This window comes from Eptatretus burgeri, chromosome 2 (assembly GCF_056783735.1).
Source record: "Eptatretus burgeri isolate ZD-2024b chromosome 2, Ebu_testis_v1, whole genome shotgun sequence".
NCBI lineage: Eukaryota > Metazoa > Chordata > Myxini > Myxiniformes > Myxinidae > Eptatretus > Eptatretus burgeri.
The window spans coordinates 151,200,192-151,225,044 of NC_140962.1; the positions used below are offsets into that span (position 1 = coordinate 151,200,192).

At 44.1% G+C, this 24,853-nt stretch overlaps 1 protein-coding gene across 12 annotated transcripts in view; it reads left to right on the top strand.

The window, feature by feature from the left end:
- The window catches only part of LOC147033550 (synapsin-2-like), a 235,970-nt gene that overhangs the window by 16,052 nt on the left and 195,065 nt on the right, over positions 1 to 24,853 (top strand). For 4 of the 12 annotated variants that reach the window (XM_085855369.1, XM_085855361.1, XM_085855384.1 and 1 more), the window contains exon 1: positions 1,045 to 1,736. The exons of 2 other annotated variants lie outside the window; for them this stretch is intronic. In XM_085855369.1, the coding sequence (XP_085711495.1) occupies positions 1,405 to 1,736 (332 nt within the window). In that variant the 5' untranslated portion in view covers positions 1,045 to 1,404. Of the gene's footprint in view, positions 1 to 1,038; positions 1,737 to 24,853 lie in introns of those variants that run through there. 6 more of the 12 variants (XM_085855352.1, XM_085855434.1, XM_085855407.1 and 3 more) reach the window with 6 other exon arrangements.

A 24,853-nucleotide genomic window follows, 5' to 3' on the forward strand; every position in this document is an offset into this window, starting at 1 on the left:
GATCGCGTGCCAAGTAGTCGGTCACATGACCTGCCTGTTGCTCTCACACTTTATAAAGCCAGGAAGAGGGAAAGAGCAGACACTTCGTGTCGATCTCTCTTGCTTGATGCACCTTTCCGGGACTCGGGAATTGATGGGCTGGTGACTTTGCAAACGATCCTGGTGTCTTCACACCCTTCTTGGTCCTATTTTTCTTATCCTGCCTTCTTGGGTGGGTCAAGTCTCGTGGAACACAGTTTCAGTGTCCCTCCATCCTCGTCTTGCTATCGAGTGGTGGTGCTTCCTCATCTTCCTCATCTTCCCACCGGTGATGGTGGGACGAGTTGAAGGCTCTCCTCTTTACTAGGATATAGTGGGGGTATATATCTATTTCCTAACATGTAGGGGGTACAGATGGAGGTTTATTGGCTGTGTTCTGCCTTTCTGCTCACCTATGGGTGGGAGGAGATGGGTGTGAGGACGTGTGGAGATGGGTGGGAGGACGTGTGGGAGGACGTGTGGGGACGTGTGGGGACGTGTGGGAGGACGTGTGGGGACGTGTGGGAGGACGTGTGGAGACGTGTGGGAGGACGTGTGGAGACGTGTGGGAGGACGTGTGGAGACGTTTGGAGACGTGTGGGGACGTTTGGAGACGTGTGGGGACGTGTGGGAGGACGTGTGGAGACGTTTGGAGACGTGTGGGGACGTGTGGCAGGACGTGTGGGAGGATGTGTTGAGCTGGGTAGGACTAAGAGGATGTATGGAGCTCAAGAGCTGGGTTCAGGATGCATTGACCTGGGTGGGAAGATGTATGGAGCTGGGTAGGAATAAGAGGATGTATGGAGCTGTGTACTACTCAGAGGATGTACGGAGCTTTGTGAGAGTCTGTGTTGAGCTTTGTGGGATGATGTATGGAGCTGAGTGGGAGTAAAAGGAAGTATGGAGCTGGAATGGACTCAGAGGATGTATGGAGTTGGAATGGACTCAGAGGATGTATGGAGCTTGGTGAGAGGATGTATGGAGCTTGGTGGGAGGATATATTGAGCTGGGTGGGAACCAAAGCATGTTGGCAAGGCGTGGGTGGGTCCGTATGCCTGGGAATCGCTCAGGATTTCCCATCCGCTGCATTTCCACGAGATTGCAAAGAGTGTGCATGCAGCTGTAGCACGGAAATATATATGAGCTCCTCGTGACAGCTATTACTCGCTTCATCGACACCTCGCTACATCGACACCTCGCTACATCGACACCTCACTACATCGACACCCTGCTACATTGACACCTCGTTACATTGACACCTCGAAACATCGACACCTCACTACATCGACACCCTGCTACATTGACACCTCGTTACATTGACACCTCGAAACATCGATCATTCGCTACATCGATCCCTCGCAACGTCGACCTTCTCCCTCTGCGACCATGAATTTCCTCCGGCGGAGGTTGTCAGACAGTAACTTTATGGCGAACCTGCCAAATGGATACATGATGGACCTGCAGCGACCCGAAGATCAAGACCAGGTCGTGCCTCCAGCGTCTGCCCCGGCGAGCACGTCCCCCGATCATCGTGCACCCCAGATTCAGCCCCAGTCTGCACAAAGCACGACCCCATCGAGTTCAACTTCCGGAGGGTTCTTCAGCTCGCTGTCCCAAGCCGTGAAGCACACCAGCGTGTTCGGGGGTCATGGGTCTTCTGGACCTGCGAGCAAGAAGCCCAAGGTGCTTCTGGTTATCGACGATTCGAAAACAGAATGGTAGGAAACAACCCGCCCTTCGGTTTCACCATGTCACTGGACCCCCCCCCCCCCACACACACACACACACACACACACACACCAGAAATCCCTGCTACTCATCCAGTAACTGCACACCGATGGTCCCTTGGTGGTTCAATGAGCACTAATGATCAACTGGTAGTTAAGTGGGCATTGATTGTCCCCTGGCCTGGTATAGTTTCATGAGTGCTCATTGTGCCCTGTTGGTTCCACTTGAAGGATAATGGTGTCCTGTATTATGAGCGAACATGATTTCATTGGTCTTGCGACTCGCAGTGCTCAACGACCCAATGCTTGAGCAACAGGCATGACGTGCAACTCATTCCCCTTGCTTATCAATACGCGGCAGTCGTAACCAGTATCACTATACGGTGATATGTATATTTGTATGATGTGTGTGTGTATATATATATATATATATATATATATATATATATATATATATATATATATATATATATATATATATATATATATATATATATATATATATATATATATATATATATATAATTGTGGTAGTTGGGATTATACATTTTTAAAGTTGAAAGCACTTCCAACCGAAAGTAATAAACTGGATTGACTCCAATAATTTGAGCAAAAAGTGCCCGATGAAGCCGGCTGTGAAGCTGGTGAAACGTTGCCTGAGAACGGGTCTGCTCTTACTTTTTTGCTCAAATTAGCGGAATCGATATAATTTTTACTTTTGTTTGGAAGCACCTTCTTTTTCTTTTAAAATATGTGTGTGTGTATATATATATATATATATATATATATATATATATATATATATATATATATATATATATATATATATATATATATATATATATATATATATATATATATATAGATTTCCTTTTCATGCTTTTTCAATAAACAGGAATAGATTCCCATGTGGTGCTAGTGTGAAAAAAATCTTGACCCAATCCTGGACTTCAACCCAAATACTTCATCTCTAATACAGTGGCAGCCCACTTAGCTATTGAGTCTTTGGGATGACCTCAGGAGTTTCTCCTCCACTATCCCTGCAAAATATATAATGGTGAAGACCACTCACCAGCACCCTGAATAAATTACAAATTTACAAATTCCCGCCCTAACTATTGCTGGGAAGACAATGGCAAACCACCCAGAGTAACCCTTGCCAATAAACTTATTTGGCAAAACCAATGCTATGTTACGGAGTTTGGTATACTGGATAGGATATATATATATATATATATATATACTGTATTTCTAACCATTAAATGACTCACTCACTCACTATCTGATATCAATGTCTAGTACCTTCTAGGTGACGTTGAAAGCTGAAATTTAGCATCCTGATGCAATTCCAAGCCAAGATCTCAAAACCGTCGGAAATTGTCCCATAAACGAAAATATCCGCGAATTTGAGTCGGCCGGTGCAGGCTCGGTCTGCTCACTGCTGGTAGACAATGGAGTTGACACTGGAGTGAGTTGCTAGGCAATGGGAACAAGCACCACTTCTGGCTCTTGTTTTATAACTTTTGCCGTATTTACATTTTAAAATCACTTTAACTGTAAACTTTTACATAAAGAGCTCATTCTCATCACAAATTCTTGATTTATTTGAGTTATTTAACTGTTTGCAGAATGTAAGCACATTGTACTTTTGGGCTAGAATTCTTCAGTCAGTGTGTGTGTGTGTGTGTGTGTGTGTGTGTGTGTGTGTGTGTGTGTGTGTGTGTGTGTGTGTGTGTGTGTGTGTGTGTGTGTGTGTGTGTGTGTGTGTGTGTGTGTGTGTGTGTACTGTATATATTTATACTCTCAGGGTCTCTTTTGCTGAACACGTGCCACCAACAATGTAATCGGTCGTGCAGGTACTCAATAAAAATAAATGATTGCATTTATAGATCTTTGTCAGGAGAAAAACGAGGTCTCTCAACAACCTCTTAAATAGCGACATTTAATCATGAACTACGGAAACGTATTTATTTATTACATCCGCAAATATGGTGAGGCATTGTCCACTTGTCCCTCATTCCATTCTCTCTTCCATCAAAATCACCATCATCATCATCTCTCCCTCCTTTTCCCAATTTTAATTTTCTCCCTTTGATGCCTTCCCCCTCGAAATTGCATACGTAATAAATAGACAGCACCTTCGCCACGAACACATCATTCCCACGAGTCTGTGCATTTGTAAGGAAAGCGAATCGTTCATCATGGATTACAATCGTAACACTTTACACAATTCGGCGGATTCGACGGATCTTTCCATTCCACGATCTCCTGAAAGGTTTCCAATGACCATGGGTGCTCATTAGAGATGATGACCATACGTTATGGTCGTGTCACTGGTCCATAAATGAGGACGCCGAGGGTACATGTCGTCACCTTCATGTGAAAAATGCCCGCGACGCATCACGTCCGTGCGGGGAATATCGTTCCTCCGACACCAGCACGGAGGTTTCATTCCAAGTTGGAGAAATCCTTTGCTTCTTGTTCTTGACATTCCTCTATCCCAAGCATCAGCACCTGATCAGAGAAGGCAGGTGAGATGCTGTAGTTCCTTTGAGGTGTGGAGTTGATCAGATGTCGCCAAAAACACGACGTTTACACCATTAAGGGTGATATCTACTAGTCCTGGTCACGTCGAGGTAAAGGTGGCCCAGTCTGGTCTACACTTCATGCCACACAGAAAATATTTGGAATTGACGAGTTTGCTACCTGAAAGGACGACTCTTGCTGAGGATACCGTGGGATCTTTAACACGTGGGACAGCCGGCTTAATGACCGCATGAAGGACAATGAACTAGATGGCAGTTTATGTTAAATCTACATCTTCTGACAATCTAACCCGATGCCAAATACACTGATACCGGTAAGCTATCCTTGCATTCCCATCGAAGGAGTTCATGATCTATTAATGTACGTAGACCGTCATCAGGTATGAGAAGGGTTCTTCCAATGTTCAACTCACAAGGATACTGAGGTGCTTTTCCTTAAGGACTCCTCCATGAGCTTCAAATCATTGAAAAATGTCGGCCCATAGATAGGATAAATGTAAAGAGACAGGGGGGAGGTGGGACAACAATGACAGGGGGGAGGTGGGACAACAATGACAGGGGGGAGGTGGGACAACAATGACAGGGGGAGGTGGGACAACAGCAGTCCTACTCACCATTTCAAGCCAACAAAGCATGGATAACCTCAAGAGTTCATAGAACACCTTACTCCACGCAGCCGTGAGAAACAAGGACATAGGTGGACGGGGTCTGCAAGTGGCAAATTTGATTGGTTGTGATGACTAAAATGCTGTAATATTAGGTCCAAGTACTGCTAACCTGCAGGGTTTTGAAAGTGGCAAAAGGCGATTTGTGTTCTTCAGTGTTCAAGTCATAGGAGGTGAGAGAAGAGGGAAGGAAACAGAGCAACATGCATGTAGATGGGTAGACAGGTAGCGATGGAGGATGGCTCTGAGATGGTGATGCACTGCAAAACTGAAGCCTTGGAAGGAATCGTGTGATTGAATAGACTGAGAAAGGAGGTTCCACAGAGGAACAAAGGAGTGCAAGTCAGCAGTAATCCTGCATGGATTTCAAGAGTTTCACTCGGAGGGGGATGCAGGAGGAACCCGTGCAAACCAAAGGGAGTGGGATGATACGCTGACATCATAGAGGGAGCAAGCAAGACCGGGGATGGGAGAAGTAGAGAGTTGACAGCGCAGCGGGTCCTGTCTTTATACATATTTATGGGAAATTCCAATTATATTGAGAGCTCTGGATTTCGCACAATCTCGAAGAGACAACTATGAATCAGGGGAATCTGCCCATAGTGGAGAGCAGTATTTAATTGGGCTGTGGACAAAGGCCTTGTTGGTGATGAGAAGTTTAGATTTACCAAAGAAGAACTTGGTTTGATTGAGAATGACGAGTCAGCAGATGGCTTTGGAGGCCAGTTTTAATATATGGTCCTCCCTGGAGAGGTTGTAGCTGATTGTGCTGCCTGGAAGTTCAAGGAACCAAAGCTTTCCCAATGGTGAATTGTTCGGAAATAGATACCTGGGTTCATTTGACAATCCCTGCAGGTTGACAGGGTGATAATGTGAGATTTCCCTGGATTAAACATTGGATACCAAGGGTTAGACAAGCATTTGATCTGTTCCCTGAAAACCAAGAGGGAAACTACTGTTGCCAGCTGAGTTGTTGAGTTATCTGCGGAGAAGAAAACAGGCTTTACTGTACTCATTATGCTGCCTTGAAGCACCCTAGTCTATTATATGAGAGTATAGAGGAGAGAATTCTATTGAGAGCACCATGCTGTCGACATGAGTCGATCAAATCAAACAGCCTGAAAAGGTGGCTGTGTACGAGTAGTCGAGTATGACAAAGACAGAAAGCTGTGGAAGCTAACAGGGATACCAAACTATGTAGAATAAGCCAATATATGTCCAGAGTGACATTCCTGACCTCTTGCTTGAGATTCTGAACATCCATCCGTGCTGCACTTTCTCTCGGTCTGCCTGGTCAGATGTTGGGATGAAACAGCATATCCTCACTTGAATGGCCGGGATGGAATACAAGATGATGGACATTAAACTGAGGGTGACTCAGGAAGGTGATGGTACAGACAAGAGAAAACAAATACAAGACATAGAAGAAGTTACTGGGTCTAGTTGGGGCTTTCAACAAATTATAAGAATGACATTGTCACAATATTCCAAGACACATCATCAAAAAAAAACGTTCACAACATGTAGATTTTAGATAAAAATTACATTTATATGTTATTAACCCTTTGAACCCAAGTGGCCATTTTACCAGCTGCTATTCAAACCTCCACATACCCGAGTTGTCAGTTTACCGGCGGCTATTCAAATCTCCATATACCCGAGCAGCCGTTTTACCGGCCGCTATTCAAACCTCCATATACCCGAGCAGCCGTTTTACCAGCTGCTATTCAAACCTCCACATACCCGAGTTGTCAGTTTACCGGCGGCTATTCAAATCTCCATATACCCGAGCAGCCGTTTTACCGGCCGCTATTCAAACCTCCACATACCCGAGCGGCCATTTATCAGCCGCTATTCAAACCTCCATTGACCTGAGCAGCCGTTTTATCAGCCGCTATTCAAACCTCCATTGACCTGAGCAGCCGTTTTACCAGCTGCTATTCAAACCTCCATATGTCCATTGGCCATTTACCAGCCGCTATTCAAACCTCCACATACCTGACTGGCCATTTATCAGCCGCTATTCAAACCTCCATATACCCGAGAGGCCATTTATCAGCTGCGATTCAAACCTCCATCTATCCGAGCAGCCGTTTTACCAGCTGCTATTCAAACCTCCACATACCCGAGCGGCCATTTATCAGCCGCTATTCAAACCTCCATATACCCAAGCGGCCATTTACCAGCTGCTATTCAAACTTCCATTTCCCCGAGCAGCCGTTTTACCAGCTGCTATTCAAACCTCCATATACCCGAGCAGCCGTTTTACCAGCTGCTATTGAAACCTCCATATACCCGAGCAGCCGTTTTACCAGCTGCTATTCAAACCTCCATATACCCGAGCAGCCCATTTACCAGCCACTATTCAAACCTCCATATACCCAAGCGGCCATTTATCAGCTGCTATTCAAACCTCCATATACCCGAGCGGCCGTTTTACCAGCTGCTATTCAAACCTCCATATACCCGAGCAGCCGTTTTACCAGCTGCTATTCAAACCTCCATATACCCGAGCAGCCCATTTACCAGCCACAATTCAAACCTCCATATACCCGAGCAGCCGTTTTACCAGCTGCTATTCAAACCTCCATATACCCGAGCAGCCGTTTTACCAGCTGCTATTGAAACCTCCATATACCCGAGCAGCCGTTTTACCAGCTGCTATTCAAACCTCCATATACCCGAGCAGCCCATTTACCAGCCACTATTCAAACCTCCATATACCCAAGCGGCCATTTATCAGCTGCTATTCAAACCTCCATATACCCGAGCAGCCGTTTTACCAGCTGCTATTCAAACCTCCATATACCCGAGCAGCCGTTTTACCAGCTGCTATTCAAACCTCCATATACCCGAGCAGCCCATTTACCAGCCACTATTCAAACCTCCATATACCCAAGCGGCCATTTATCAGCTGCTATTCAAACCTCCATATACCCGAGCGGCCATTTACCAGCTGCTATTCAAACCTCCATATACCCGAGCAGCTGTTTTACCAGCCACTATTCAAACCTCCATATACCCGAGCAGCCCATTTACCAGCCGCTATTCAAACCTCCATATACCCGAGCAGCCGTTTTACCAGCTGCTATTCAAACCTCCATATACCCGAGCAGCCGTTTTACCAGCTGTTATTCAAACCTCCATATACCCGAGCAGCCGTTTTACCAGCTGCTATTCAAACCTCCATATACCCGAGCAGCCGTTTTACCAGCTGCTATTCAAACCTCCATATACCCGAGCAGCCGTTTTACCAGCTGCTATTCAAACCTCCATATACCCGAGCAGCCCATTTACCAGCCACTATTCAAACCTCCATATACCCAAGCGGCCATTTATCAGCTGCTATTCAAACCTCCATATACCCGAGCGGCCATTTACCAGCTGCTATTCAAACCTCCATATACCCGAGCAGCTGTTTTACCAGCCACTATTCAAACCTCCATATACCCGAGCAGCCCATTTACCAGCCGCTATTCAAACCTCCATATACCCGAGCAGCCGTTTTACCAGCTGCTATTCAAACCTCCATATACCCGAGCAGCCGTTTTACCAGCTGTTATTCAAACCTCCATATACCCGAGCAGCCGTTTTACCAGCTGCTATTCAAACCTCCATATACCCGAGCAGCCGTTTTACCAGCTGCTATTCAAACCTCCATATACCCGAGCAGCCGTTTTACCAGCTGCTATTCAAACCTCCATATACCCGAGCAGCCCATTTACCAGCCACTATTCAAACCTCCATATACCCAAGCGGCCATTTATCAGCCGCTATTCAAACCTCCATATACCCGAGCGGCCATTTACCAGCTGCTATTCAAACCTCCATATACCCGAGCAGCTGTTTTATCAGCCGCTATTCAAACCTCCATATACCCGAGCAGCCGTTTTACCAGCCACTATTCAAACCTCCATATACCCGAGCGGCCATTTATCAGCCGCTATTCAAACCTCCATATATCTGAGCAGCCATTTTACCGGCCGCTATTCAAACCTCTGTATACCTGAGCGGGAGGATTTTCTCCAGGGAGCCCAGGGTGGGGGAACTGAAGTCGAAGGAGCTCAGGGTTTCAAGGGTTAATAAATATATATGGCTGGTAGGATGGCCTGAAAGGATGCCAACTCACATCTAATTTTATCCAGCCAATTGGCATGTTTCTGTGCGATTTTTATTTTTTTTATTTTTTTTTTCTTCACTGCATCCAGATGCAGACTGGCCTGACTGGGCACACCGAATAATGGTTTCATCCTATCAAGGGGGCCAGTACCTGAAACCTCCGATGGCTTTCGCAATTCCTATTTGGAGAAAAATCTCAAGGAAGCTCAGTTAGACCAATCACGACACGGTTGTGAACTCCAAAGTCCATAGAACACATTACCCCATGCAGTGTTGAGAAAAAAGGACATAGGGAGGCTCTGCAAGCGGAAAATTTGATTGGTCGAGATGACGTAATATGCCATAATATTTTGTGCAAGTACTGCTAAGCGGAAGGTTTATAAAATTGCCAAGAAGGCGATTTGTGTTGTGCAGTGTTCCAGTGTACAAGTCAAGTTAAATATAATAAAGATTTAAAGGTCGTAGAAGAAACTTTTTTTTGGAAGTTTATCGCTGTTGCTGCAACGTCTTCAATGTCACCTTATTTAATACGTTACATTCATTCTTCATACGTGTTGTTTGTATCCTTTATGATGCCCTTATAAACAGTACGCTTCCTTTTTGGAATGATTTTTTTTTGTTGTTGGACTGCCAGACAGGAAGACAGAAAAAAATATTCTCACTCATCTCTGTGCGCATGCTCAATCCGGATGAGATTCTGTACAATTTGCCAAATTCAGAGCCTAAGTACTGAGAAACTGCGGGTTCGTGCTCCAATTGGTGTTCTCCAGTGTTCAAAATATATCATTCAGTTAAAATTAAATAAGCGCTTAATCATAAACTGATGTTTGTAGACAAACAGACAGACAGAGACGAAGTGAACCCATTTCTTTACCCCGCTTTTCACTTCACGTGTGCGGGGTAATAAATACAACCGACACAGTAATTTCTTACGTACATTATGATCTGATCAGGTAATCCCTGACATTAGAGAAGGCTCGGCAGAAGATGATACTTACCATCTTATTTGAAGCCAAGATCTACAAGTAAAAATCATCAGGTTGAGCCATTGCAGGAATAACTGCGAAACCTATCCCTCAATATCTCCAGAGATGACGAAAACGTGGAATACCTTAATGTGTAAGATCAATGGTAGTTTGAACTTAAAGGAACATCAAATATGCAGATTGGGTTGATAGGATAGTTCATAGGTTGCATGCTCAATTTTGGGTGGTCGTGTCTAGGTTTGATTATTGACCCTACTATAAACTGTCACCCTGGTCTGTCACAGGCAGTCGTTGCAATATGGAGTAAACCATAAGCTACAGAAACATCTGCCAGCATTTGCATATTTGCTGAACAAATATGCGACGTTCTTTTTTTTTTTTCTTTTTTTTTTCTTTTCTCTCTCTCTCTCTCTCTCTTTTTCTCTTTCTTTCTTTCTTTCTCTCTCTCTTTCTCTCTCTCTCTCTCTCTCTCTCTCTCTCTCTCTCTCTCTCTCTCTCTCTCTCTCTCTCTCTCTCTCTCTCTCTCTCTCTCTCTCTCTCTCTCTCTCTCTCTCTCTCTCTCTCTCTCTCTCTCTCTCTCTCTCTCTCTCTCTCTCTCTCTCTAAACTGAGAGTAGAACAGTGGGGCAACTCTTGGATGCAACAACCAAGGGAATCAACAAAGAGGAAAAGAGAAGACAGATGTGGGAGACAAACATGGCAACCTGCAAGTTAGAGGGTTTGGTTCGGTCGGGTAAACGGGGTGAGTAACCTATGTTGTCGATAAATATCAGGGTGACCTGAGATGGTGGTGCACTGCCTACTTAAAGCCAAGGAGGGAAGTGTGGGAAAGAATGGCCTCTGGAAAGTGGTTTCACATATGGGAGAAGTGAGGAATAACAGAGTTGAAGTGTTCAGTCAGCTTGGATTTTGGAAGTTGATCCAGAAGTTCACGAGAGGAGGTAAAAAACAAGGATGTCACTCACCTGTCTGTGATGTAAGAGCATCAGTCTATATATTTCAGCATCCTCATGGAAGAGTCCAATAATGTTGAGTTTAAGATTCCACAGAATCCAGGAGAGACTGATATCCAGGAGAGACTTATCCCTGTGTCGTAAGAGGCGACCAGGGTTGCGTCAGGAAGGGCATCCGGCGTAAAACATGTGCCAAATCACTATGCGGATCATACGGATGATCCGCTGTGGAGACCCCTAACAGGAGCAGCCGAAAGAAGAAGAAGAGAATCCAGGAGAGACTGATGTGATGCTGGGGCCCCTGCCCATCGTGGAGAGCAATACTCTTCTGAGCTATGGACAAAGACCTTGTAGACTGTAAGTAGCTCTGATCTTCCAAGGGAAAACTTGGATCGACAGTGAATGCCAGTTCTGCAGCTGGCTTTGGACCCAAGCTTTGCAATGTCGTCAGTCCAGGAAAGGACATGACTGAGTGTGAGGTCTAGAAGTTCACGAGTCTGAATCTCTTCCAGTGGATGACAATGGAAAAAGATAGGTAGATTTGTTTGATGAGCCTTATGGAGCGACAGGATGATTCAGTGAGATTTTTCATGATTGAAGGACATGTTCCATTTATCAGACCAACATCTAATCTATTCCAGATGAGCAGAGAGTGATGAAGCTGCAGTCTGCCAAGCAGTGGGATAGAGTACTGTACTGCACAGTTATGTGGAGTCATCTGCAAAAACGAAGCGAGGGTTTCCAGAGCATTGGAGAGTTAATCTATATCGATGAGGAATAAGGCCGGGCCCAGCACACTTGGGGAACTGCAGCCTCTATTGGGAGAAGGGAAGAGAGGGTTCCATTGATGGAAACGCATTGGCTGTGTGAGTGGAGTAAGTCAAAAATCTGGAAATGAAGGCAGCCTTGTATGACACAGGCAGAGAGCTTGGCAAGCAAAGCAGGGTGCCAGACTGTGTCAAACGTCCGCGATATGTCCAGGTAAATGGTCATGACCTTATGATTGACCTCTTGTACATGTTTGCCGGTACTCCAGCCAAATTCCAAATTTCTGCTCAACTACTACCACTGAGAAAACAATGGCAAACCACTCGGTGTATGTCTTCCTTTGAGACTGTTTCAGCAACACAGACAATCTAGAGAGGGTCTCAATTCTAACAACAATTTGCAGTGTAAGGTGTATTAGGATAATATAATCCAAGAGTGCTCTATCACGAATGTTCATCACGCATTGCCCATAATTATTGGTTCCTTTCAAGGAGCAAGGCTAAATTATGACGGAATTAGGCAAGAGCTGTTACCTCACCATTATTGTGTTTGTGGATAATCTCATAATTATATTTACACAGTGCTCTGCGCCTTTCAGAATGTGATATAATAGTTGTGAGATTGAAATGGATGCGTGGGTAATTGAATATTCGAGAAAATATAAACCAGCACAAGCTGTTAGCTTTGGTTCTCAAAGAGACCCCAAGTTTAGTTTCATGTGAACTCAGTAAGAGATTACGTAATCTCGTTCAGAGATCTTGAGCAGGGGGGGGGGGGGTTGGGTTAATAGGGGGAGCTATTGTCCCTTGTCGACTCATAGTGGATATGTTACATAATTTCAACTGAGAATGTTCGAGACGAATGTGAATGACTCATTACCTAGATGTTTACCTCTTGATTGCCAGCAAATTCTGATGGAGATCATGAGGAAATGTTGGGAATAGGGACTTGACACTCCTGTGCCGAAAGAAGTTTGTTGGGGAATGTAGCTATGGGGCGATTTTGTTCATTTATCGTTTTTATTTTCATAAACGAGATTCAGATAGGAGGGAAATGTCATGGGAATTGGGGTAAAAACACCCATCGCGAGTGGGAATGGAACAAGACAATGGGGGTAACGAAGGAAGAGTATTCCACAGACTGGTTCAACAAATGTACAAAGCATTTGAGGTAAGCACAGAACCTGGACTTTGAAAGATGAACGATGAGGCATTTAATGGCTCCACTTGAATATCCTCATAAGCTTGACATAACAGTGGGTGGAACACCAAATTGGATACGGTAAAAGACTAAATGGCCAACAACCAATCCTGCATGGGAGAGTAGCCAGATAGTTCATGAAAAACTTAACAATATTGTAAATGTCTAAAGGGATCTAAAGTGTCTAAAAAGGTTCTAAAAAGGACGAAGTGGTCTAAAGGGTTAATAGCTTTAAATAGTTAATGGTCCAAGCAGTCAAACGGGGTCTAAAGCTGTATAATATGTCTAAAGGGTATGAAGGGTGCAAGGGATCTAAATGGTGTTCAGGTTCAAGGGTTCAGAAGGGAGTCAAGGGACCTTAGGGGTGTAATGGTCTAAAGGGTCTGTAGGTTCTCGGGGTCAAAAAAGGAGGCCAAATGATATAAAAGGTCTTAAAGGCAAAAGGGATCTGAGGGTTTTAAAGGATTGAATGGGGTATATGGGGTCGAAGGGTTCTAAATTGTCTCAATGGGGTCTATAGGGTCTTAGGGTTCTAATGGGTCTAACGGGGTTTATATGGTCTTGAGATTTTAGGAGTCTTGAGGGATCTTAGGGACCTGAAGGCTCTAACAGGGGCTATCGGGTATTAGGGGTCCTCGGGTTATAAAGGGTCAAATGGTGTATTATGGTTCTTAAGGGTCTGACAAGGTCTATACGGTCTTCTGGGTCTAAGGGTTCGAACATGATCTTATAGGGTCTATACAGACTTATGGGTCAAATGGTTCTAATGGGGTCTACAGGGTCTACAGGGCATTCATGGTCTGGTGGTGTATAGGCTCAAAGTCACTGGTTCACACACCTAATGGAAGTTAAAAATAATACCACCACAAGCTATTCAGTGAATTCCATCCACTGCATAAGTACCTTTTCACTGAGATTTACTTCACCAATAAACCTTAGCAGTCTTCACAGTTCGTAACTATTATGCTGTCAAAGGACGTTCTTGACTTATTCTATCGGTTCTGATTGTGGCATAGGATAATTGAGCGTAAATTGGGCTTGGTAAGCACCAGAAACAGTTATGAAAACAATGCTCTCGCTCGGCCAACCAATTAAAATCGGCTACGTGATCATCGGCATGGCTTTGGACTCGAACTCAGGCTTTTTGGTTTGGTAACATGACTTTGGGGGTGGGATCCTGCGGGAAGGTCTGAGGAAACTGACGATCGTTGTCTCTTAGAGACGCACCGTTCTCTTGGAGTTATCCGGAGGCGACGTCCATTATTCTGGTGGCTGTTAGACTTTTCTTTACACTTCCCTGTCTCTCTTTTCCCCGGATGCATGTAGTGCTAGCTCCTGTAGAGTTGTTTAGTCACTGTTAAGGTTCCGACGGCAGGTGTGTTGAGTATGGGTAACAGAAATGTGATATATGTTGTAGATAATTGCTTTGATTGACCGGTCTCCCATTTGTGAATACTTGCCTGCTTGTTTGCCACTAAAAGCCTGTTCTTATAAAACTGTCGACTTATTCTGTCGGTTTTGATTGCAGAATAGGATAACTGGGGGGGTAATCGGGCTTGGTAAGCGCTAGTAACAGTTACGTAACCAGTGTTTCCATTCGGTCATATTCAGGCTTTTTCATATGGTAGCACGACTTTGGACATGGGACCCAGCGGGGAGTTGTGGAGCGACTGGCGATCGTGGATTTTTAGAGATGTGCCATTCTCTTCGAGTTATCCGGACGCAATGGCAATCACATTGGTGTCCTATGGGACCCGGAGCCATCACACTTCTCTCCGACTGGCTTGACCATACCCTGTCTCTCTTTACTCTGGATGCATGTGATAACTGAAGATTAATTGGGCTTGGTAAGTGGTAGAAATGGTTACATAACCAGTAGTCTTGCTCAGCCAACTAATTAATATTGGTTACACGATAGTCAGCACGGTACCCGCTTGTACTCGGGCTTTTTCATTTAATAACATGGCTTTGGGTGTGGGACCTACGGGAAGTTCTGGGGAAACTGGTGATCTTGGTCTCTTCGAGGCACACTGTCCTCTTGGAGTTATCCGGAGGTGATGTCCATTATTCTGGTGTCCGATGGGAGCTCTGCTGTTTGTGTTTTCTATCTCTCTCTCTCTCTCTCTCTCTCTCTATCTCTCTATCTCTCTATCTCTCTATCTCTCTATCTCTCTATCTCTCTCTATCTATCTCTCTATCTCTATCTCTCTCTATCTATCTCTCTATCTATCTCTATCTATATATCTCTCTCTATCTCTCTATCTCTCTATCTCTCTATCTCTCTATCTCTCTATCTCTCTATCTCTCTATCTCTCTCTATCTATCTCTCTATCTCTATCTCTCTCTATCTATCTCTCTATCTCTCTCTCTATCTATATATCTCTCTCTATCTCTCTATCTCTCTATCTCTATCTCTCTATATCTATCTCTCTATCTCTCTATCTCTCTATCTCTCTCTCCTGTTCCCTTTCTCCGATTGTGTCCTGATCTGTCCAGTGCACTAGTACAAGCTCTTCCAGAGCCTCGACTATGTATAAAAACAAAAAAATTCATTCCATCAACATACCATGCTCGATTCCAAATGAATTCCATAACAAACGGAACCTGAGACTCCTTACTAATGCTTCCACTTTATTTCCATGCACATGTGAGGCGAACAGAAGAACGTGCTCACGTGGAGACAATGGCTTGTGTGAACGAAAGCCAAAAGTTTCACGTGTGGTGAATATGCTCAGACTTGCTGGTTTGCACACGGACTGGAAGTAACCACAAACAAAATAAAATAACCACAAACTATTCAGTCAATTACTCCACCGTATAATTTCCTTTTCGCCAATTTACTACACCGAGAAATCTTAACAGTCTCAACAGTTAGTGACTCTTATGCAGACTTGGGGAGGGGAGAGGGTAAAGGGAAAAGGGAGGATGATGACTTTAAGAAGAAAGGGGGTGCTGCAGACCTGGGATTGGGAGAAGGGTTTGACGACTTCAAAAATACAGGGGGAGTGGAGAACCGAGAGTTGGAAGGGTGGTGAGGACATGAAGAAGAAAGGTGGGAGTAGACAGAGAGTTGTGGTTGGAGAGGGGCAGAGAGGGGACAGAGAGCGGGGATAGGGGCTTTGAGGACTTGGGGTGTGGAAGGGGTTTGACGTCTTGGAGCTGGGAGCGGGGAGGAGGGGGGAGGGTTGAGGACTTGGAGAAGAAATGGGTTGAGGACATGGCACGACAAACCGATAGGCAATCACAGCCGCCGTCTGAGATGCTTAATTTAGGGAGGTTCCAGTGTCCAAATCCCACTTGACCTTCCCAGCAAATTAATAAACCCAGCTAAGGACTGTGCTTCACAATGTCCCACTGCTGTCAATCAAAAATAGCCAAGCGATACCATAAGTGTGATGTTAGCTCATCTGTGACCATAACAAAATGGCTGGGTAGAACTCCCGTTCACTATTTACACACCATGTTCTTATCAATGGAAAAAGATGGCCGGGCAGTTTGAAAAGCAGTTTCGAAGGATTTAGCAAAGGCACGCATTTACAATCAGGCAGTGTCACACCAGAAAGATCCAACCCTGAAGCATGTAAGCCCTCTTAGCCAGTCAACTTAGCACGGTTCTACACAAGGCAGGTGCCTTCATCATTCCAGAGTAAACAAGAAAAGGAAGAGTGATAAACATTGAGGAGAGAAGAAGGTAGGGCATATTCTCGGCCCTTCGCTCACCCGACGCAAGCGACAGGCTTACATTGGTCCCAACGCGAAAGAGAGGAGGGGGAGAAAGAAGAGGAAGATAGAGGATATGGTGCACAGTGCAGGGAGAGGTGCCGGTAAATGCTTGAAATATTTTGAGAGTAAATCATCATATGCGAGTCTGTAACCCAGCCTTGAACAAGACAAGGGCATATCATTGAGTACCCAGCACTACCTGGTAATGATTCTTGGGGATTTGATTTGTATGGTGGTTTTGTATTGTTCTGCACGATGTTAAATGTGATGTTTGAGCATTGCAAGGCATGCATGGATGTGTTGCAGAGATGCGGATAAATATATATATATATATATATATATATATATATATATATATATATATATATATATATATATATATCAGAGATTAGAAGAGTGGGAAAGACAGACAGAGAAGCTTTACATGGTGCACAATCACAGAGGGGTTTAAATCCTTCAACACAAACATGACGCATTTCCCTTTACACTGATATATAATTTAGCGATACAAAATTGCTACAGATATAACTACGTTAAGGATCCCTTGTGTGTTGACATGCGTCTTCTGGGGTTCTCTGAAAATCATAAAAATAAATATATATTTCATGTCCCAGTCACATCTCTCCCCGTAATGGGAGGGAATCGCCAATCAGCTCTCACTTCATTAATTACCAAAGATGACTTGGAATTAAAAAAAACTTTACAACCATGTACTTCCAGCCAAGGAAGGCTGCATGAAGCAAAAGAATATACCACACAAGTGATTCTTTATTCCCTCCAAATATCGATAAGATACCTGATTGGGTCTTGTTATTATCTATATGTTACCTGCTAATGCCATTGCATGTGGTACATGTTTCGGAGCCTTTATGATGACTCACGCTGATGAATGATGAATTAATTTCCATGTATATGTATGTATGTATATATGTATGACCGGGCATCGTGGCGTGCGACTGTAATCCTGCTCCTCGGAGGCTTGGGTTGGAGGATCGCTTGAGGACGGGAGCTCTGCACTGGGCCGTGCTATGAGAGGGTGTAGGGCAGCCCGGAATCATGGCGAAACCCAATCCATATCCCTGTGTCGTAAGAGGCGACCAGGGTTGCGTCAGGAAGGGAATCCGGCGTAAAACCTGTGCCAAATCAGTATGCGGATCATACGGATGATCCGCTGTGGCGACCCCTAACGGGAGCAGCCGAAAGAAGAAGGTATATATATATATATATATATATATATATATATATATATATATATATATATATATATATATATATATATATATATATATATATATATATACATGTTGTTGTTCGTCTTTCGGCTGCTCCCTGTTCGGGGTCGCCACAGCGGATCATCCGTTATGATCCGCATACTGATTTGGCACAGGTTTTACGCCGGATGCCCTTCCTGACGCAACCCTGGTCGCCTGTTACGACACAGGGATATGGTACACCTATTTTAACCGGGGTATACACCGGCCCAGTATACTGGTACTCATTTCGCCGACCTCGGAAGGATGACAGGCTGAGTCAACCCCCTGGTGTATTAATTCAGTGGCCCAACGGGGCTTGAACTCAGGACCTCTTGGATCCCAAGCCGCTGCCCTAACCACTGCGCCAACACCAGGATATATATATATATATATATATATATATATATATATATATATATATATATATATATATATATATATATATATATATATATATAAATATATATATATATATATATATATATATATATATATATATATATATATATATATATATATATATATATATATATATATATATATATATATATATATATATATATATATATATCTTTAGAAAGACCCACCCACACCTGGGTATACATTATTTGGTGAGATCTGATTGGCTATTCCCTCCAATTATGGGGAGAGATGTGGGTAGGTCTTTCTTTGTTTGCACGTGGAACATGCTTGGGAGCCTCATTGGTATGCATTGCTCTCTACTCGCTGATGATTCGCTAATAAGTGATGAAACCAGTCCGGCAGCTGAGTGGGTGTGTAACATTGGGATTTTCATGTGTGTACTATGTGTGAACGTCTTTATAGTTTGTGAGGAATCTGGGAAGGGTTTGAAACAGCATAGCGCTTTCCTTGTGTAAGTCTTCTTGGGTTGCTTTATGCAGATACTTGGGCTAGAGGGGTGTTGGAAGGGTCAATCATACATACATACATATATATATATATATATATATATATATATATATATATATATATATATATATATATATATATGTACTAGCTGAAGTACCCGGGAAATTTGCCCTATTCTGTGCCCACTAAGCGATACTCACCGTTCGCAGCCACGCTCCCAGCCCGTCAACAGGACTCCTGCACCCCTCCAAATGGGTTTCGAGCCCACATTTGCACCAACAGCAAAGCGACCTCCATTTTTGTCAATTTGACTAACCCACTAACTCACATTACTCTGACCCCGGGGTCAGTTGGGTGGCAATCACTCCTCCCCCCAATCGCTCATCGCACTATGCATACCACATTCGCTCCATACACACAGGCCCGCTGGTCCTCACTCACTGACATCATTTATCTTCCCTTTATCAATTGTCTTCCTAACCCCCTTTATGGCTTGCCTGGCTCTTTCATGAGCAGATCTATCAGCAGTTAGCCGTTGCCATGCGCGTGCAGTTCGAGAATTCAAATAACAGGAGGAGAATGTGTATGTTTAAAAAGTCAACGAATACGAACATTTTGTATTTCAAAAAACCCTAGCGTTTTTAACCATGAAGCCTTTTGTTATGATTAATACGCCGGCGCACTATTCGAAAGCATTTTTTTTCTTATGGAAATTTTATTTATTTTATTTATTAATGTATATATATATATATATATATATATATATATATATATATATATATATATATATATATATATATATATATATATATATGTATATTGTTACGGTTGTGGAAATTCGCAAACCACCATTCAGGTCCCGTAGGTGAGATATCTCTAAGTACATGTGTAGTTAGCCCAAACCCGTTGTATAGAGGGAATTTATGTGATCCATCCGGGCTGCGACGCTTTGAGTTAGCCATTTTTTTCTGTTCTATCTTTTATTTCAAACAAACAGCATCTCAACAACCACGCCATCCCCACCACAACGCCAACCACACTACAACCACGCCACCTCCACCATCAACGCTACCACATCTTCGCCACTCGCCATTCAGTGGGCCCTGTGCGGTTACGATCTCCGGGAACAAACAAAAACCAATGGCTATGCTCGGGGGGTTTTCCCGCCTGTTTTTCCCGTCGAGGTTCCCCGCGCTCGGTGTGGAGGAGGGGCGATGCAGGGGTCAAAGGTGAAAAAGGGTGGGGGCCTCTTTTTTGGGGAATAATTCCCTGGCTCTGAGCCAAGACTGGCTCCCCCGGCCCCCGCATGGCGCGGGGTGGAGGGAAAGCGAGAGATCACGCCCCCCTTCGAGAGGCTTCTCCAAGAAGCTCGAAGGGAGGCGGGGCCGAAAACGGGGCGGAGCGAAAGGCGGGGCCCCGCGCTACAAAAGGCAGACAGGACGGACCTTGAGGGTTGTTGGGTTGGTTGGTCAAGAGTTGGTTGGTCAAGGGTTGGTCTTCATGGTCGTCTTCTGGCTCGAGTCGCGAGCTTGTTGTTCCTGCCTTGCTTTGTTGACCCGTGCGCGAGCACGGAAAACAGCGCCGAACAAACCCCGTCCGTTTCCCCGAAACCCCGTCCGTACAGTCGAGCGGACCACACGAGCGACACGCGGCACGAGCTCGCGGAGCACACCGGAGGGGCTCGAAGCTGCGGTCGCAAAAGGAGGACTCGACGCGATCAGGGAAGTCGCACTTCCATTTTCTTTTGGGGTTTGGTGTAAACGTGTGTGTGTGGCGCCAGTCTGGTGAAGTAAAACTGTTAAGTGTTGCCGTGTGCTCGTGTATTCAGTTGTAGCTCTGCATTGTTGTTGTTTTAAATTGCTTTATGTGCATTCTGTTTGGCTGTATATGTGTGCTCTCCGTGTCTATGTGAATAAAGTGTTTGCATGTTGAATTGTTCCCCGTTTCGCTGCGTCCTTTCCTTTGTTTGAGTCTCCATCTTGCTTCACGTAACGGGTTCGTCGTGGGCTTAATACGCCCGATAATTAATCGGAACCGTCGAGGCCGACGATAACACCGCTCGGTTATCCCGATAGCACGGAACGGATCGCTTAAGCGGCCCATGTCCGGAGTCGACCTGCGGCGAGGTGTGATCGCCCGGTCTACCATCCGCGTGGGTACTTAGGTAGGTCGAGTTTGGCGAACAACCCTATCCTACACGGGTGGCCGATTGACACGATCGTAGTGAGGCCGAAAGGCCCACCCGTGACTAGCTCCTGGTGTTAGTCCGAGAGGGTCACGACAGAATTGTCCGTCCGGTGGGCGACGTGCCGTGATTCGAGTCAGGTGGCTGTTCGCACGCCGGCGGGCGCGAATTTGCAACAATATATATATATATATATATATATATATATATATATATATATATATATATATATATATATATATATATATATATATATATATATATATATATATATATATATATATATATATATATATATATATATATATATATATATTATTTTTATTTGATATATCCTTTTTTTCATTTTTATGGAAAGCCACTTTGCGCATCCTGGAGCTGAATGTTAGTTTGATATATGCGTAAAGTTTCAAGATCGGTTCACTGGTCTCGGAGCTTATTCGTCACAAAAAAACAGACAGACAGACACGAACAGAAGGACTGCCATTTATATAGTAGATATATATATATATACAGTAGATATATATATATATATATATATATATATATATATATATATATATATATATATATATATATATATATACAGTAGACATATATATATATATATATATATATACAGTAGACATATATATATATATATATATATATATATATATATATATACAGTAGATATATATATATATATATATATATATATATACAGTAGATATATATATATATATATATATATATATATATATATATATATATATACAGTAGATATATATATATATATATATATATATATATATATATATATATATATATATATATATATAGTAGATATATGTAGATATATATATATATATATATATATATATATATATATATATATATATATATATATATATATATATATATACAGATCAGGTATGGGAGCATGCGCCAGAGCAGCGCTTCGCTGCGTGCACTTTCCGCTGGTACTCCAGGGGCCTCCGTCTGGCCATCCCCCAGGCAGATGCCTGGGCCATCCCCATCTCCTTGAGATGCCAACCAACCTGCTGCAACCACGAGGAACGTGGTCGGTCCATTGGCATCCTCCACTCACGAGACTCCCTCGCTGAGAGAATCTGGTGAGCAGGATCAGCATCAGGAAAACGAGCCATATGTCCATACAGTCGCAGCTGATGCTCACGGACTATGCAGGTAACAAATCTCATTTGAGTCTCTCTCAGCAACCGCTCGTTGGACACAAAGTCGAACCAGCGACAGCCAAGGATTCTCCGAAGAGACCTGGTACCAAAGGAATTAAGTCTCCATCTCAGATCCTTGGTCAGAGTTCAAGTCTCGCATCTATAGAGCAAGACTGGAAGCACCAAGGACCTGAAGACTTGGACTCTCATTCTTGCGCACAGGTACCAGCAGTGCCACACCCCATTATCCAGTGAATCCATGACTCCCCAGGCCCGACCCAGACGTCGATTGACCTCTGAGTCACAGCCGACAGAGACAGGAATATTACTGACAAGGTAAGTGAATCTCTCCATGACCTCAACATCCTCACCACAAATATGCACAGACAGGACAGTGGCATCCAAGATGTCATTGAAAGCCTGGATCTTAGTTTTGACACAGGAAACCCGTAATCCCAGTGGCTCAGACTCCTCATTCAGCACCTCGAGGGCCCCCAAAAGGATATCTAAAAGTCTCCGCAAAGATGACTGCATCATCTGCAAAATCAAGGTCCGAGATTTTGACATTTCTTAACGATGCACCGCAGCTTGATCTCTCTGACATCCTCCCTAAAATCCAGTCCATACAAGTGCTGAAAAGTGTGGGGGGCCAGTACACACCCCTGACGAACTCCAGAAACAACTGGAAATAAGTCAGAGATGGTACCACCACATCTCACAGCACTCTCAGTACCACAATAGAGTTCAGACATCAGATCGATCAGTTTTGGTGACACCTCACGAACCAAGAATCCTTACCTCCAGAGGGCATCCCGATTCACTGAATCAAACGCTTTACAGAGATCAACATAGGCTGCAAGCAGTCCCTGCCGAAACTCTCGTCTGCGTTCGGTGAGGACCCGAAGAGGAAGGATACGTTCAATCGTTGACCTCTTTGGTGTAAAGCCTTTGGTATACATACAGGGTAGTCTGAAAGTTACTTTACCCCTGATAAATTTCTCACACTTCCCTCCGTCCCTTCCCCTTTGCCCTCGCCCCCACGCCCGCTATGGTATGCGGAAAACACTGACTCAGAAGAATGATGGAGCACATACAGATACAATGACAAATTAATTATTGCAGGTACTCCACAATAAAACCTGTATATTAAAGGAGTTCAAGAAAAATGCTTCACTGGGAAGGGGTAAAGGGACTTTCAGGCCACCCTGCCAATATATATATATATATATATATATATATATATATATATATATATATATATATATATATATATATATATATATATGTATATATATATATGTATATATATATATATATATATATATATATATACTGTATATGTGGAGTGGAGATTAAGTGTACTGATTCCGATTTTCAAGAATAAGGGTGATGTGCAGAGCTGTGGAGATTACAGAGGGATAACGTTGTTAAGCCACACCATGAAGTTGTGGGAAAGAGTAGTGGAAGCTCGGTTGAGAGGAGAGGTGACGATCTGTGAGCAGCAATATGGGTTTATGCCAGGAAAGAGCACCACTGATGCGATGTTTGCTTTGAGAATGTTGATGGAGAAGTATAGGGAAGGCCAGAAAGAGTTACATTGTGTGTTTGTGGATTTAGAGAAAGCTTATGATAGGGTGCCAAGAGAGGAGTTGTGGCATTGTATGAGGAAGTCGGGAGTGGTGGAGAAGTATGTGAGGATCGTGCAGGATATGTATGAGGACAGTGTGACAGCGGTGAGGTGTGCGGTAGGAATGACGGACCGGTTTAAGGTTAAAGTGGGATTGCACCAAGGATCGACTCTGAGCCCTTTCCTGTTTGCAATGGTGATGGACAGGTTGACGGACGAGATCAGACTGGAGTCTCCATGGACCATGATGTTCGCGGATGACATCATGATCTGTAGGGAGAGTAGGGAGCAGGCTGAATCGAGCCTTGAGAGGTGGAGGTACGCACTGGAGAGAAGGGGAATGTTAGTCAGTAGGAGAAAGACGGAGTACATGTGCGTAAATGAGAGGGAGGGTGGTGGTATGGTGCGGTTGCAAGGAGTTGAGGTGGGGAAGGTGGATTGGTTTAAATACTTGGGATCAACTGTCCAAAGTAACGGAGAGTGTGGGAGAGAAGTGAAAAGAGAGTGCAGCCAGGATGGAGTGCGTGGAGAAGAGTTGCAGGAGTGATTTGTGAGAGGAGGGTAGGTGCAAGAGTGAAGCGGTAAGGATACAAGAGCGTAGTGAGACCAGATATGTTGTATGGTTTGGAGGCGGTGGCGCTAACAAAAGACAGGAAGTAGAGCTGGAGGTGGCAGAGTTAAAGATGCTGCGATTCTCGTTGGGAGTGACGAGGATGGATAGGATAAGAAATGAGTGTATTAGAGGGACAGCGCAGGTAGGACGGTTTGGAGACAAAGTGAGAGAGGCGAGATTGCGATGGTTTGGACATGTGCACAGGAGGGAAACGGAGTATATCGGGAGAAGGATGTTGAAGATGGAGCCGCCAGGCAGGAGGAGAAGAGGAAGGCCAAAGAAGAGGTTCATGGATGCGGTGAGGGCGGACATGCGGGTGGTTGGAGTGTCAATGGAAGATGTGGAGGATAGAGCAAAATGGAGACAGTTGGTCCGCTGTGGCGACCCCTAGCGGGAGCAAGCCGAAAGAGGAAGAAGAAGATATAT